We start from the raw sequence: 17639 nt of genomic DNA, 5'->3' as shown, positions 1-17639 counted from the left end.
ACAAACATGCTTTAAGCCAGTCAGAGGGCTGTTTGACCAAACGGGTTCTTTATTGACCTGAAGGGTCCATCTATCACTGAACCAGTACAGTTCAATAGCTTTCATCTGCTGCTCAGCATGTGGCTTTTACAGCAGCAGCCAATATAGCTCAGGAAGCAGAATTAGCATCCAAAATGTGGCTGATTCATGTCTTAGATACAGTAGTTACAGCATTATGGCTAGTGCCTGCATACATTTGCAAGAGGACCATTTGAAAAACCAACCTCATTCATAACTGTCATCAGAACTTGCTTGTTTTCATGCTACACACACTCATCTGTAAGAATTGCATCTGTTTTTGGTGCTTGCCAAGTAGCAAATTAAAAACAGTAGCTATTTCTTCTTATTGATTCAGAGCCTTGAAACTTTCAGAAAGATTGCATGGAAGCAGGGTATTTGCCTGACCACAGTGAGACCGTGATTGTTAAATGCAAAGAATGTGCAAGAAGCAGCGCAAAAAGTACAAGAGTTTTTGAATAAAATAATTTGTGCAGCACATCATACCAATGAGAAGTTACTAAGTTTCAAATAACAGAGCAATGATCCCTCAGTTTTAATATGAAGATGGAGGTGTTGTAGTGCTCACTCCTTAGATATCCATCCCCCTTTGGGCCCCCAGCCACCCTACCTTTTCCTTTCCTCCTCCTGCTTTTTACACCCTCATTCAAACCTACAACACACCCCAAACCATAATTTCTTGGAGTTATCGCTTCCCTTTGATAGAAGTTACAAGATCTCAGACAAACTTCACTTGAGAATGGTATCAAGCTCCATCTCTGCAAATACTGATGTTTAGATTTCACAGCTCTTGAGCAATGGTACCACTGCCCCACAAGACAGCACAGCAAATAACCCTACTCTAAAGAGGGGTATGATAAGAGCTCATAAAAAAATCACTGGTTTAATAAAATGGATCACTCTCCTTGGTAGACACTTTGACACTTTTGCAAGGGTGGAGTGCTTGATACTGGACTGTGGGTACACAACATTCCCACAGCAAAAGCTGACACCAATAAGACACAGGCTTGACTGGACGAGCACTTCCCAAAGGAAGCTTTGCTTGATTCAGTGCTCAGATCCAAGGAAAGTCTCCTTGAGCATGGCAGGAAAAAGCAGACATTTCTCACATGCTGTCAGAAGTGGCAACTCTGACACTCGCTTTGCTTCTGCAAGACATCCCCAAGCTCAGAGCTATTTCACAACTCAGATGAGCACTAGAAGGGACACATGAAACAATCCAACAAAGCCAGACTGTGCAAGTACAGAGAGCAAACAAGATGTCAGGGAGCTGGGATACTCTGTTCCCACCTCAAGTGGTTTCCACTAGAGTGTGTCACATGTAGGGAAAAAGAGGTCCAAAAAGCAAAACTGCATTTATTGGCATGGGCAGAGGTCAGAGTTGGAAGGCTGAACCAGACCTATCACCTTTAGTAATTCCTTAGGAACTGGTGTTCTGTTCACATCCTCAGGGAATGTTTAGGGCTGACTTTGGAGAGAAATGTTAAATGCATGGTGCTTTCCCCACTCTTGTTTGGAACTCCTAGATAAAGAAAACAGCTTCATGGCATTTCAGACCTACCTGCAGCCCCCCCCAAGCACACGCCTGCAGCCTCTGCAAGCTCTTCTGTACCCACTTCACGTTATTGTTACTGCAGTGCTATCCCAAGGTGGGCTCCAGTTACTCCTGCCAGGGCCCCAGGGCTTTTCAGCTAAAACATCTTAAGGGAAAAGGATCCCCTCTGCCATTTCTCGTCCCCTTCATTAGGGTGACAAGCCATGTTTCTGTCCTACATGAGCTCATATCTCAAGCTACAGAGCCAGATGGCCCATCAGCAAGGGCGATGATCCAAGCTTTTCCTGGTAAAGCTTTACCCCTTGCAGTGGACAGTACAAATATAAATACATGGAAAGAGTCTGATTGTTCAGGAAGGAGCTTTTTAGAGAGCTAAGGAAAAAAAAAAAGCTGAAAATCCACAGCCTCTCAAGGCTAGAGGCAGGGCTGCAGCAGGGGCCGTGCTGATAGGCAGTAAGTTATCAGCAGACAAGCTATTATGAAGCTCAGAGTTGGTTGAAAAGAGATAAACCAGCCACAGAACAAGGATTGCTCAAAGAAGTTGAGAGGCAAGAGGGATTTTAACCTCCAGATCCCCTGCAGAGTCAGGAAGTCACAATGGAGGGAGGCCACAGCCACCAGACAATCCACAAGGAATATTTATAGCTGAAGAAACAAGGGCAGTTATGCTTTGGGTACAGCAGGCAGCTGCCACAGCAGCTCTGGTAATTAACGTGCTGCTCTCGGGACACCTGGCAGAGCTCTATAATCATAACTCACATCAGGCATATTCCTGGCACTGAGGAACCCTCACCCACCTTCTTCCCCAGTTCAGGCAGGGAGGAGGTATCCTCCAGGAATTAAGACCTCAGTTGCTACCAGGCTGGTTTTTGCCAGTGAAGCAAAGAGGCCTTTCACCCACAGCACCCTTTAAGCTGGATGCTGCCTTCTACAGTTCCTGCGCCGCAGGGATCCTAATGCCTCTTCCAAAGTGGAAGACCTCCTGCAAGGGATGAAAAGAAGTGCTTGTATCCCCAAAGATGACAACTTCAGTGGATCTGAATACTATCTAGAGGTACTCAAAGGCTCTAGCCCAGCACCAGTACTTGATTCTAACTGCCCTCCCAACAAAAAGGTGTAGTCATCCCAGCTCCTTAAGCTCTGGTCTCGCTGGTGATCCAATACACCAAAAAACAGCTATGAACTGGGCAGCCTCCACATGCAGCTCTGGGAGGCCAAGACAGAAGCAGCATATGGACAGCAAGGCAGCACTTGAGGGTGCTGCTCTTCTTTCCTCTCCTACCCTTACTCAGGGCCACAGCCTGTTTATGAAGCTGGTCAATCTCTGAGCACCAGGAACTTTCCACTTTGGAAAGAATACCCTAAAATACCAGTTATTTCTCCACTTAATTTGAAGGAATTCAGGCACAAAGTGTTCTCAGAAAGTCATTAGGTGCAAGGATTCTGTTCCTGGCATACCTAGGGTGTGCAGGATCACAGCCAGTGGCAAGCTTACACTCTCTGGGGTAAATACACTTCCATTATCATTTTTCACAACAAGAGAGAGATAGAGGCCAGCAATAACCCCGAGATGACTGGCATCTAATTTTTCATCATTGGAGTATTTATGGCACAGCCGTTTGCAGCATCTTGTAATCACTTTACCGCCTCCTTGACCCCTGGCACCCCCTTATTCTGCATCTCCTAATTGCATCTGAACAAGCAGGAGGGAAGCAGCAAAGTGGATAGATGCAGGAGAGCTGAATGCTTGGGCTGTGATACTTGGAAGGACAGCAGAGGAGGTGCAGAGCCAAAATTGGCTGTACCCACCACCAGCAGCTTGCTCTGATCTCCTACAGCATATGAAAGTGGAGCTTTCCTCCTTCCTGACACTGGGTAACCTTGAGGAGCTGTCCTCTGACTCCCCAATTCATTAGCACGGTATGAGAGAATAATGAGTTTCCTCCAAGAAAGTGTGAGGGCATCATCTTTATCCACAAATACAGCCCCAAATTCCTGCATATTTGTAGCCTCTCCTGGCAGGGCATTGACAACTACAATAATATTTATATTGACTACAAAAGCCCCTGGGTTAGACAGCGCAAAGCAAGGGAGATGAAGACCAGCATGACACAGATGCACAGAGGGCCCTGCAAACATGTCAAGCTATAAGCTGCCAGGGTTAGGAGGTACTTGGGTTCAGCAAGGATGAATGTTCCTGACGGCCACTAAGCCCTTGTCTGCCACAACACCAACAGTGCTTTCACCACTAAGCCATTATTTGTTCTCTTTACTTTTCTCCCCTACAAACTTCTCAGCTGAGTTTCTCAGGATTCTCCAGCTGCCTGGAGGATGTAGCTTCAGGGGCAGCATCATCCTGCCCACTGTGTCATGCAGAAGTTGCCTGAAGGGAAGGAAAGCCTCTCACTTTAAAACTACTTAGCACAAAGAAAGAGATAAAGCCTTGTTGCCCAGGGCTACTGGGGTGTCTGTTCACTTCCAGCCTTCTTCCCTGCACAGTGCACACCAAACAGGTGCAACAGGCTTGGGAGATCAGCTTTGCCCCAGAGCATTATACCGACTTCAACTTACAAGATAAATCCCAGCTGCATTATTTGTATTTATAGTCCTGCTTACAGAAGCATGAGCTACGTGTGGGATTTGCTGATGTAGTCCAAAAATCCACATTTTTGGATAAGAGCGTCACACAGTGACTGTATGTCTGATCAGACTGTATGTCTGATCTCACTCAGACGTACAGTGCAATTTAGGATGGCGTTAAGTTGCAGACTTATTTAGGAGTAAAAAGATATATAGGTCTGTCCAGAGCTTTCCTCCACAGCTTCTGATAACGTTCATAGCAGCAGAACTGCACAGTTCTGCAGTCCTGATACTTTCTACCTGTATATTAAAGAACTAACGGTAATTTCAGGGGATGAGAGATCAAGACTGCTGTCTTACTAGATGAAAACAATGATGTGAATCAGGCAGGCAGCAAGGTCAGACCTCTGTTTAAAAACAAAGCTGGTGCTAAAGCACCAAACAATACTGTAAAATATGCTGTTAAGAAAAAGGCTTATATAGCATTTCTCAGGGGATTGTTTAGCTGACTTAACAGATCTTCTCCAGCTCTGGTTCCTAGGATGCTGTCACAATCACTGCAGAAAGTAACACCGCACAGGGGAAATCTATTTATTACTTATTTTCTACCAATGTTCTGAAAACCTAAGATTTGTGGCTCTGCTGGAACAGCCTAGCCCAAGAAAGAAATTTTAAAAGGCCCTTTTTAAACCTTTCCACTTGGTGTAGGGAGTGAGCGATCACATATATTAGTTCTGACACCTGCCCTATTCAGGAGAGATTGGTCTCCAGCATCAGGAGAGAACAGTGTCAGCTTTGGTGCCTTGCTGCCCAATTGAGCTGACTCCAAAGGACAGCTTTATTCAGGGAAAGGAGCAGCATGGCCTCTCCTCCCTGGCAGGATGGCTGTGCTGCACATAAGGGCTGTGGTTTGAGCCCAACATCACCTCTGGTAAGCTCCCAACTGCAGAATGTGCAGAAAAGCTAACAGAGATCTATGTAAAGCCACTGCTTCAGCCAGTTTGTTTAGTCGGTTTGTTTCCAAAGTTCATGATCACCATTCAACACCCCCTAAGTCAAACCAAGCACTAAAGTGTACAGGACATTCTTCCTTGGGGAAGCCAAGAGTGTCTGGGCTCACTGATGGCCTCTGCACATTGTATCTCTGCATCTCCTGCATCTTATTTCTCTGTAGGGCTGGTACCACCTGCAGCACACCTGGCCATGCATTCAAGCAGCACCACAGGACCCTTCCCTTCCAGACAGCCCTTGCAAGCCTGCTGGCGGTACCAGACGGACGCATTTGGTCCTTCGGAAAAGCTCAGCATCCAAGTGACAAGCACAACCCAAGCTCCACTTAGGAAAAACACACTTCTCATTGTGAAGTGAACAGACAGTTCTGTACAGAAAACACATTCCAGTCCCCTGCACTATTGATTTCCCAGTGAAAAGAGACAAGCTAATCCATTAATGTTAGTTGCTTCAAAGTGTGGTCTTGCAGTTGCTTCAGTCTGGTCCCAGAGGCCAATTCTCTCAAACATCCAGTGTTTGCCCTTCTGGCTGGTATTTCTTTTACTCAAAATACCATCAATTACAAGGAAGCAAGAAAAATCACTCATCAAAAGCTGAACTCCAGCTCTTAGGTCACTGGCACAACAAGTTTATATTTCACTTCCACAACACCATTCTCATCTGCCTCTCCTCCTGACGGCTCAGGAGGAATCTTTTTTTCACAAGTCTAATTATTATCTGAAGATACCTTTGCATTAGGAAACACAAGGAGTGTGGCAACCTCCAGTAGAGCCAGTTTATCTGTCACAGGCATATGATGAGCAAGCAATTGAAAGGATTTATTGATGAGTCCACAGAAGAACAGACCAGGATGAAGGAGGCAGGATTTATGCCATATTAACAAGGCTGTGTGCCAATTTCAACCTATTAGTTGCACAATAAAAAGAGCTGAGACTTGCCTTCACATCCCACATCCAGACACCATTTATTTCAGAAGAACTTGGCTCCTATCCCTACTCAACCACTTCAGACCAAAGCAACAACTTAACTGACCTCACTTTTTGGAGGCTGAGTAGACAAGAGGGATAAGAAGACTCCAGTCAGCCTCTGAAACAGGGCTTTTAGCCAAGCAAAACTGTATTTCAGGGGCACCTATAACAATTTGGCCTACTGATATTGATACTTAATGCAGTACTAATTTCTCTCGTGTCACTGCAACGTTTCAAAACTCAGGTGCTCTGTACACACAGAAATGGCACAATATTCTGGACTCTTGAAAAGCTTTTTTCTTATTTTGAAGGCTTTCAGAACTGCCTTTATGCACAGAAGTAGCAGCTGCCTTTTTTGTACATTTATTTCTACATCAGCATCGTAGTAAACCACGTCAAAACATTTGTGTTAAGGAATATAATGCAATATTTTTGGCAAGAAGGTTTTACCATGAATAACTTCTCATAGGATATGCAGGGTGACAAGCTAATAGTGCCCCAGTCCTGCTGCATCCTTACTGCAAGCTGAAGGAACCTAGAACACAACAATGCTACAGTTTAAGCAATTTCTTTAAACAAGATGATGACTTCACACCATCAGGATAAACTTCCATCAGATTTCCTTCCTTTTTACTGTCTCACTCTGGGAGCCCAGGACAAGCACCCCAAACCTTTTAGATTGATATGCTGTGAGATCAGCCCTCCCTGGTCCAGCTCCTGCCACTGAGGCAGCTTTCTCCCCCACCACAGGTTCTCAAGGTCTCTAGACATTGAGACCTGTAAGAACAAATATCCAGGAGACAGCAGCTGTGACCCATTTATTACTGCATGTTGCTGCAGGGTACAGCTGAGGAAGGCAGGGCAGAGGAAAAGCACTTGCTGCAAAGGGAACAGTGGAGAAAATCCAGGTGCCCTTGGAAGAAGCACTCTGCTTGCAGCACTGCTCCAGCTCTGTTGCTCCAGCTCCCAGCTGGAAACAGACAGCTTAGATCAAGCATGGATGTTCAAGTACTGCCATGAGGGCTCCTCTCATTTCACTGCTGGGAGGCAAAATATAAAACAAAAAAAAAAAAACAACAACAAAAAAAGAAACGAACAGGAGCTAACATTGGACTGAGAGGCCACAAGAGCATCGTGTACCAAACAAGCTGATAAAACTGCCCCAGTGCAGGTAAATCCATTTGAAAAGATCTATTTTGACAATAAAAATCAGCGATCTCTTTACCCAGAGCAGGGCACAGGCAGAGCCAGGAAGGAGAAATGCCGTGGAGGAAAGCAGAGCACGTACAGCAGGCACACAAAGCCCAGCACTCCAGCCTGCAGCCGGAGAGGGCTGGGAAGGCAGCACCGCACTGAGGCCGATGGGATCCACATCAACGCTTATCAGTTCAGCCTTTGCATTTGCTGATTAAGTCCTGCCGGTCCTGAGCAATGGTACAACAGCACGTGTGTCCTCAGACCACCCCCTCACCCCCCTGCACAGCCTCCTGCAGCTGCAGCCCAGCCCTGCTCTGCTCACCGATCAGAGCATCGGGCTGGGGTGACATTGTCCCCTCCTGAAGAGGGACAGTAAGTGCCTGTGAGCCCGTTCATTTTATTCACTGCACAAGCACGTTTCCAACTGGGATAATCTCCATTAAACCATCTGCGCTCCCATCCTCGCCTGGCCTGCACCCGCTGGGCAGCCTGCGCTACTGCAGCATCTGTGAACCGGCACAAGTGGATGCCATGTCCCTTTCCCAATCAGCTAAAAAAACCAACAGAGACTCAGACAGAACAGATGCACCTGGTGGCTTTGACGCGCTACTGAGCCAGGCTACCAGGAGTACCTGTGCCAGTGCCTCTTCTGAAAGGCACACGGCTCCCCTTGAGAATTTAAGCCATTTCCTTTCCATCATGGGAAGACACCATGTCCCAGATTGCCAGAAGAGGAGGGCTGAGAACGGAGTAGAGGTTTCAGCCTCAACGGCTGCCCTGGTGCAGAACAGAAGCATTTGTTTGCCAGGTCATGAACACAGTTTGGATCAGACACTCTGAATGGCTGCTGATCCCTAGGATTTAATCTCTTATTTATCTCAGATCCTGCTTTCTAGAAGCAGGGACTATAGTATCACATTCCCACATGACTTCATGAGAAAGATAAGGAAGTGTTACAATGAAAGAAAAATGAAACTTAAATCTGCTGCCCCATCCTCATGACCTCCCCAGCATAGCCCAGTGGAACCTACAGAAAGCATGATAAAGCAGCTGCACTGAAGTGTGAATTCAGCACTGAGAGAACATGACCCTGTCCTCAGCACTGCCAGAGACAGCCAAGGGACTTGGGAGTCACTCCAGCTGTTGAGGACATGGCAGGGTGGTAACAGGTTTGAAGCAAAGATAGAAAGCCATTGATCTGCTTTAACTGTGATCACTGCCTGCCTTAAACAAGGTTGCTGGGCTGCCCAACACATGCCTTTCTTGGAAGAAAATTTGTCCTGCAGGGTCTTGCCCTCACAAGAGTCGAACAGCATAGGAAGGCTGACCCTTCTAACCTCCCAGGTCTTTTATGGTCCCAAAAAGGAGGCAAGTATTAGCAGCAGATGATGGGACAGGAGCAAAAGTCTATTTACATATTTCCTGCACTTGCCTTCACTTATTTGTTTTGCAAGTTTTTATTTTCCAAAACAATTTATAAACAAGAAGTGAGACAACCATTTGTTCAGACAAAGGTTAATAGGGGCCTAGCAGTCTCTGAAGACTCTGCAGACACACTTAGGTGTGAAATCTTGGAGCAGCAATAAAGATGCTGCACAGACAAGCAAGTCTCAAGAGAAGAATTTAATCTGTCTAAATATTCTCATTACGTACATAGCTTTCAGCTTCCATTCACAGTAATCAGAGCAGAGTCAGCTTGCAGAAGCCTTTTTAGACAATAAGGTGTGAAAAAGGATTTTTACGTCAGCCATTATTCCTGTCTTCCTCCCCACCTTGAAGAGTCAGTGTTTGAAATGGTTTTTGTCAAAAAGAAGACACAGTGTTGGTAGAGAAAAAGTTGACAGGAGGAAGGCAGCACGGGTCTTTGGCATTCTGGTGGGACTTGGCACAAAGCAGCTCCCATTGGCACCATTTGTCCAGAAAACCTCAAATAGATTATTGTCCTCCAAAACAAGTTTTCTGTAGGGTCATGCACAGAGTATGAAATATAACACTACTTCCAGAGAACTGTTTCACTGGAACGAGCAAGACATTTCAGTTATATCCACACATCTTCCTCCTAGATCACTTCAACCTAAATGCAGAATTAAGATAAGGTAGAAAAACTAGAGGCAGGCATCTAGGACAAAAGGGCTGATCCAAAACTCAGCTGCTTTCTTTTGGGATCACAGTGTCCATCTGTCCCCTTGCCACAGGGGAACTTGTTTGCAAAAAGAGACCTTGTTTGTCCACTGAAACGTGGAACCTGAATTATTGCATCAGGCAAGAATTCAAAATAGAAAGTTAAGAAAAGAGAATAGTTCTCTATGGGTATGATCCCCTGGGATCAAGAGAAGCAGTGCTCTTGATGCATCTCTCCCCTCCTCACTTTCATGTTGCATTTTCCCCTTCAGACAGGCAGGTTTCAGCTTTTCTAGCATGCTCAAAACTCTACTTCTATACACATGAAGCTTGGACAAAATACATAGAGGTAATTACAATGGTTTACTACTAAGTTTTTTTTGCTCAAAGTCAAATTACTTCCTTGCCCTGCCTTCCCCTCCCCAGGTTTCCCTCAGAAAGTTTAAGAGCTCAACCGGTCACTAACTGTCTACACTACAAACAGGACAGTGGGGAAAATATTAACCAGCATCACCACTTCAGAGGCAGCCCAAACTCAATCATTTATAAAACACTCAGATCAGTACTGTGATCTGAGTGTTTTATAAATGATTACATCTCTTATCCCTCTCTAAAGAGGTCACCATCCTCTCTGTTTTCTGGAGAATGAAATCATACAGGTCAAACAGGGAGTGGGACCAGAAGAGCTGGAGGCAGAACAAGTTCCATTTTACAGTTTACTCCCATCTTCACTGAGTAAGAAGCATTAGAGACTTTGAACAGAAAAGCAGAACTTAGGGATAATGTTGACACCCAGAAGTATCCTGAAAATAGTGATTGTGAGAATTGACCCCCATCAGTAACCCACTACAGACTGGTCTGTTCTCCCACAAACAATCCCACCCTCCACCTAAGAGGGCGTAGAGAACAACACTGAAGCCTCATCCCAGTTACTGAGCAGAAAAGGATTAACCACTAGCAAAGACTTTGCGATATTTATTCTCCAAATCCACAAGACAAGCAGAGGGAAAAGCTCCTCTGAGAGTTATGTACACAGACTTCAAGTCTAATACTTACAGAGTCTTAATTTTTTTTAATTTTGCAAGTCCTAACAACAATTATCTTCATGAATTATAGACACAATATCTGAGAGACACAGGCAGTAATTAATGCATGTCTGCCTTTTCTGACTAGCTCCTTCTGCTGGGTCAGGGAGAATTATTGAAATTCAGCAAGGAAATCTTCAATCTTCTAGAAGTTTTAAAGAAACAGACCAAGACAGAATTTAATAAAGCAATAATATTTCTCTTAAATAATTAACTAGTCTTTGACATTCACTAATATTTCTGGGGCCCAGCTCTTACTTTTGCAGTGACACTGGATGTGATCCACTGCATCTCCAAATTGTACTAACTCCAAAATTACTTCTGGATTTCTCTGCACACACGTAGCCACCCTCATTCCTTTTACTTAAAATTCTCACTGAGACCCTTAACAGGAGCCACACTATGCAGCACTAGCATCCTTCCCTCCTCCCACTTTGCCCTACCAACATCTGTCTCCAAATACGAGCACTCAGCACTCCCCAGGCTCTAGAGAAGCCATGTTTATCATCCTCTGGGAAAAACCCTGGGTTCAGAGTAGAACCCCAGCACAGCATTAGATGCAATAGACAATCCTGAACTAGACAAAGCTATTACTAAGGCAGTGTATACCACTGGATGTTGTCTAAGCTGGTTGTTTCCATCATCTTTCAAGTAGCAGATTCTCCTGCAGCATTAACAATTTTATTCACATAAAGAATGGACTCAATGATCCTTGTGAGTCCCTTCCAACTCTGGGTATTTTATATTCTAAAGCACTCAAATAAGTTTAATATACTTCAGTATCTTGACAACAATTACCTCCAAGCAAATATGAATTAGCCAGCTACTGAAAAAAAAAAAAAACAGTGAAGAAAAATCCAGCCTTTGGCAAAAATATCTCACCTGCTTAAGCAATATAAATCTACACACCAAGATGGACAGAACTCAAACTCAAAACCATAAGGATCATTCTGATGGCCAGCAAGTTCAAACACAGCCATGTCACCAAGAACAGGGAGGGGGTATTTGGCCAAAAAAAGCCAGACTGAACCGAAAGTTTAATATTCTGTTGTTCACTTGAACTACATTATTTCTACAAGAAAAAAAACCTCCCTGTGCACTAGAAGCAGAGTTTAAATGGTAACAGTGGTCATCCCAATTCCAGAAACTCACCAGATACAGCCTGTAAGCATCAATCCTTCGAATTGGCCCCCAGCACTTGTCCGTGTCATTGTACTTTGTGCTGTCTCCAACACTGCAAGAATGGTTGCCAGTGACACTGCTGGGAAAGGAGGGAGAAACAAAAGAGAATAATTAACTCCTAGCAGATGTCTTCCCCTCTCCTGCATTCAAGTAAGAAGAATGAGCAGAGGCCAATCCTCCTCTCTGCCTCTGGTCACAGTCACTTCCTTACATTTTCTGGACAGTGTAACACAGCGAGTCACTGAGTACCAGAGGTTTAAAGGCAAATTCTTGGGTTGCCTGCAGTTATTTGCAGGTTTTGCCATTTAATCATCAAGCCGGTGAGCTTAGATCCTTTATGGATCGCTGAGGTTTTCCATTTTCAAGACTGAAGTACAAATCCAGCCCAGATTTGATCAAACCAATCTATTTTATTATCTGTTTCTTTGAGAAAGGTACCACTCCCAGTCCAGAGCTAAGTCCACGTACCAACATCCCTCACTGGCCTCGGGCTTAGTAAGCATCACACCCCTCAACTCTTAACTGAAGAGAGAGAGAAGGCAACATATTGCAGAGCATTGCAATCAAATTATGGAGCAACAAGTCTCATGTCTGCAAGTGCCGAAGCTGGAAATACTTCACATCTGAGCACTTGTCTGGAATCAGGTCAGTCACTTTGCAGTCAGGCAGTGGGCACACAGGTGGGGAATACAAAACAACTTCACCACCCACCCACAAGAGATGAGCTGTCCTTGAGTCATTTCTCCAATCCATGCTTTGGAAAGTACAGTTGATCCTAGTCAGACTTATCACCCCATCAAACCCTAAGCCTGCCCTGTTCCCTGGCAGCACACAGCCCCTGAGGAGTAAGTACACTTACCAGGTCACCTGCATTAGAGAGACTGGCACCGCTGCTGCATAGATTGCCAGATCTCCATAGAGGTAGATAATTATGCAGAAATAGAAGAGGTTGACACCCACTGCAGAAAAAGAAAATATTGTCCAGATTCAGCAGAGTACACAGAGACTCTTGTTCTCTGCACTTCAAATATACAAAATTTTTAAGATCTTAAATCACCATTTGCCTCCATAGTTTCTGCAGCAAACCACCCAAGCTCAGGGAACTTACCATGGAACAGGATCTGATGGGGCATGAGGGGTCTCAGAGCTCCACTCTGCCTCCTTCAATAGCTGGTACTGATACTAAACCCTCTAGTTCAAGCCCATCCTGCAGTCAAGACCAACAGGTCTCACACAAGTCACCTGCCAGACAAAGCTGTCAGCTCTGAACAGCCACAGGCAAACATCCGGGTGATGCTCTCAGACTCAGTGTGAGCACAGCCTGACAAAGTGAAATGCAGAGAGAATGTTTCTAGGCTCTGCTGATTCCAAATCCTCTGAATGCAAACATGCAGGACCTTCACAATATGGACTTGTAGGGATTTAGTCCTTCAGAGCTCAGATTCCAATGGGCTGAAATGGAGCTGCTTTGGGAGATTCCCTACCACTGGCAACCTGAGACAAGGTACAATCCTGCAAAGTTTTAAAACTGTTTCTGCATCTCACTTACTCTGATGCCACCACATACACTGTTCCTGCCCCTACTCATTTTTTGGGATAAATTTTTTCTGGGATTTTTTTAAAAATTATTTTTAATTTAAAGCTTGCCCTGCCTTCACGTATGAGATTAAAAGAAAATCTTACACAAATTAACTGGGTGCACAGAACAGCCTTACTGAGGCACAAGAAGACATCACTGTGAAGAACTAAAATCTAAAGGGATAAAGAAATGCTTGATGAGACTCCAGGATTCTCTTCTTGCAAGCAAGTCTGTATAAATCTCACCAACAAATTGGAAGATATTTTATTTCAGAGTCAGATGAGTTACAGAACAAAAGCCTCAAATTTATTTAATTTAGGAAGATGACTTTGAAGGAAAACAGCTCAAGAAACCTGCCCATACTTTCAAGTTGTGATGCCACCTGATGCTTAATCCCAGAGCAGCTCGAGCAAACCTCACACTCACAGCTGTGACAACTATCAAACAAGAACAGCCCTGCTGCGGGACTGAAGACTCATTCCTACAGTGCCTGGGTGCCCCAAAGCTTTGCCATGTTTTGCCACCATACTTCCCCTGGATCTCTGGATGTCAGAAAACATTATTAGGTATTCTCCTTTGTTTAAATAAATTATTCCATATGCTGAGCCTGCTTAGCATGAAAGGGGCTGTATCAGCTTCCCTGCTTCTGTGCAGTAGCACACTAAATCAGTGCTCTAGAGCTGTTGCTGGAGATAAATGGACTTAACTACAGAAATTGTCAGATCATTCTATATAGTTCTCCCATTGTTTTCTTGCTCTGTGAAAGATGTCCTCACAGTCAGGGAGTCTCTGTGTTGTTCTAGAGACAGCAACAAACTACCTACCAGTCTGTTCCAATTTCCCATTAAGAAGGGTTGAAGGTTTTAAAAAATATCTAATATAGGACAGAAGCTGCAGAGACACAAAGCTGAGGACTACACAGACTCAGACAGATATTCTGTTTGGGATCTGCGACTGGTCTCAGGACTCAGCTGCCCCACACTCACAAAATAAAGCTGACATGACCAGCTAAGCCTCAGCAGCACCAGCCAGTACCCAGCAGCACCCCCATTCCAATGCAGACCTCTCTGTCTGCAGAAAGCACAGGTGACACTCCTCTCCAAGACAGGAAGACTTTAACGTCAGTTATTTTATAAACTGCTGCTGACCCTCCCTGATCAATACTTTCATTACTTGGCACAAAAAGAGGTGGAAAAAAAAAAAAAAAGCAATTACTTCCTGTGAGGAAACAGCGTGATAGATGTGCCTAGAATCTATTACTGCAATAAATAACTGCTCAGTCCCAGAAGAAAGCACCCAACATTAAAAAATAAAAAAATCAAAAAGTAGTTTTTCAGAGCCAGCTCTTTCAAAAGAGCACACAGTCTCTTCACAGTCTAAACCTAAGTCAGCTCCCTTTAAGAAAGCAGACAATCTGAAATTGAGATTTATCCCCAGCTAACCTCCTAGGACTGCAGATTCAACTCCTGTCAGATTGCTGAAAATAAAAATCAGTCAAGGGAAAGGAGCAGAGAACTCACTAGAAATCAGGGGGTTTGAGGTCTACTGCACAGCTTTCATCAGCCTTCCCTCTGGAGGCTGTAAAGCCCTCCATCACCTTGGGTTTCGATCCATACTTTGTTTATCATCAGTAAATACCCAGACATTTACCAGCTGTGAAACCTCACAGGCTGGTGCTTGGAGCCGGGAATTCCCCAGTATGGCCCAGTTTCTCAGCACTGAGTGGTCACTGAGCAGCTGCCCTTGCTGAAGGCCTTTCTGTGCAGCTGTGGGGAGGGAGCACTTTAGCAGGGACTTGCAGAATCCTTCACCTGTCTCTGCAGCCACTTGCAGGCCAGAAGGTGTCTCTGAATCAGTGACAGGGATGGAGCCTCACTACTGAGCTCCAACACAGGGAAAGCAGCAAATGAGTTACAGCTGCCCCAGGTCTTTTGCTGTGGGCACCTCACCCCATCTGGAAGTCAAGACGACAAGGAGGGCCAGCCCATGGCCTGCAGCTGTTCCAGCCACCTTCCTGCAGATGGATTCATCCCTTTATGATGGGCTGAGCAGACCCTGGGGAGGATCCCTAACAGAGAAATCAGATAACTCTGGCTAAAGTAACATTAAGAAGAGGGATTAAGATTTAAGAGTACTAAGCAGTTTATTTCACTTTGCTTGGAAGCTACATCAGTGCTGATTGAGAGAGGACACATATTTCCAGCACCCTCTACTGGCTGAGCACCAGAGAGGCCCAGAACCTGCCTGGCTCCTGGGGATCCTTTCCAGCTCCCCTATGAGGCACTTGCAGAGAAGAGGCCTCCTGAAACTTGATGAGAACACCCTGACTCCTGTGATCCCCATCCTCCAGAGCCCAATCCTCAGCAATACAGCTAAACCCTGTTACATGACTGCTCTCAAAGCATTTCTCAAATATTACTCCTCATAGGAGCATCAAGAGATGTGTTCACCATATTTTACACGCAGCAAAGCAAACAAGCAAGAAAACTTGACTTAGGTCATAACAATTCAGTGGTAGAGGCAAGACCAGGAACAACATGTTTCTGACACACTTCACTTCTCTGACTAAAAATGTGACAACCTAGTCCAAGGTGGATTATTTTGATAGTCCTAAGCGATTCAAATCTACAAAATCCCAGAAGAAATGTGCAGGAAAATTAAAAAGTGTTTTTCAATTAACTTTAAAAGCAAAAAAATAAAATTCAAAGAATATTTACTCCTTAAGCCCAGCTGCCCTTCAGAGGCAACAGCCTTACACTGGTATAACACCGATGTAATATAGTGGAAAAAACCCAGCCTTCCATTACCTCTTTGCAAGCCAGCAAATAAGGGAAAACATCACTTTCCACAAAAAATGGGACCTGACACGCTCAAAACTGCACAGCCATGGTATCTGATGATGTTCTGGCTCTGCACAGCATTTCATTGTCCTGCTTTACAGGTTTCAGAATCGTCATCAATGTGGTTTGCATTTCTATCACACGCAGCAATGGATGGGGCTTTATTAGAGCAGGATTACAAGTTTGTTCCCTGGCATACAAAAGACATTTAAAAGCAAAAAGACAAGCCAGCTGCCTATCACACCCTCAGCAGGGACCTCTTCAGCAGGTTGTGTCCCAGCTCTCTTGATAATTCCCCAGATGCAGACAATTCCTAGAAGCTCCTATCAGAAGTCTCTCTCCTTCAGACTGCTATCTACAAGGCTCAGAGAAGCCTGAATGTTTTATTCTCAAATGCTACAACCAAAATGCAGCTGGAAAACCTTACAGCTGGGCTCTACTGCTTCAGAAAGTGGAGATCACAGAGGACACTTGCAGTTCAGAGGTAGGTGAACTGCAGTCAGAAAAGGCACTTGCCTTTATCAAGACACTGCTCCCATAACCTGCAGTGTTTTGCTGGTTCCATGCCCACCACAGCAGGTTCTGGCCCTCCTGGCCCATAAATACTTTATAGAAACACCACACAGGAGGATGAATACAGTCCACAGTGAGAAGGAACAGCACATCTGGGTGGAATTATAACAAACTTGGGATGCAAACCCACACTGAGAAGCATGCAAACTTACAGAACAGCTATACACACAACATGCAGGAGGACCCAAAGGGACTTTTGAAAATGTTCATCACTTACCTTTATTGAAGAACATGGAAGCCATCTGGCCCATTTCCACCCTCTCAGTGATTTCAAAGATATTGGCTGAGCCACGTCTCTCTGCAAGTTAAAAAACAAGAAGTCTTTCAACCAGTCCCTCCAATAAGCCCTAAGGCCAGGTTACCTGGATACTTGGGAACCTCTAGCAGCAGTCTGAAGGACAGTATGTACAACTCCACAGCTGCAGAGTCACTGGGCCAATTACCCTGCGGAAGCTAGTCCAAGGTGTTTTGAAAATAAGATGTTCTCATCTTATTGACGTAGAGGGAAAAGATCTTTATCAGGCTGCAGAAGGCAAACTGAATTCTCAATGAGTCTTTTCTTACAAGTGCTGAGGACTTTGGGATGAGAGCATGTGGAAGTAAGGATGAAATGGGCAGAGGAGTCCAGTGGAACACTGGAGAGAAGAGGCCTCATAGCAGTGAAAGCAGGAACTGGGTACTCACGAACTGACAGGATAGGCCGTGTCTCTGCTCGCTCGTAACCATCTTGGAGGAGAACATCACTGTCAGACACTCCAGAGGAAGAATCCTCATCTTCATCATCCTCCTGGTCGAAAAGACCCCTGCTGAGATATCTGCTATCCACAGTACAGGCTGTGCCACCCCCAGTGTCATGGTTAATTCCAAACACTCAAAGGAAGGTCCCAAACA

At 44.9% G+C, this 17639-nt stretch overlaps 1 protein-coding gene across 3 annotated transcripts in view; it reads right to left on the bottom strand.

Moving 5' to 3' along the window:
- TMEM104 (transmembrane protein 104) overlaps nucleotides 1-17639 on the bottom strand; it is a 43839-nt gene that overhangs the window by 19939 nt on the left and 6261 nt on the right. For 2 of the 3 annotated variants that reach the window (XM_050981371.1, XM_050981373.1), the window contains 4 exons: nucleotides 17433-17535; nucleotides 16966-17046; nucleotides 12616-12715; nucleotides 11727-11835 (listed from right to left, as the gene is read on the bottom strand). In XM_050981371.1, the coding sequence (XP_050837328.1) occupies nucleotides 11727-11835; nucleotides 12616-12715; nucleotides 16966-17046; nucleotides 17433-17535 (393 nt within the window). The remainder of the gene's footprint in view (nucleotides 1-11726; nucleotides 11836-12615; nucleotides 12716-16965; nucleotides 17047-17432; nucleotides 17536-17639) is intronic. The other variant, XM_050981372.1, reaches the window with a different exon arrangement.

Source organism: Serinus canaria, chromosome 18 (assembly GCF_022539315.1).
Source record: "Serinus canaria isolate serCan28SL12 chromosome 18, serCan2020, whole genome shotgun sequence".
NCBI classification, from domain to species: domain Eukaryota; kingdom Metazoa; phylum Chordata; class Aves; order Passeriformes; family Fringillidae; genus Serinus; species Serinus canaria.
This window is presented reverse-complemented; position numbering and strand designations above follow the sequence as displayed.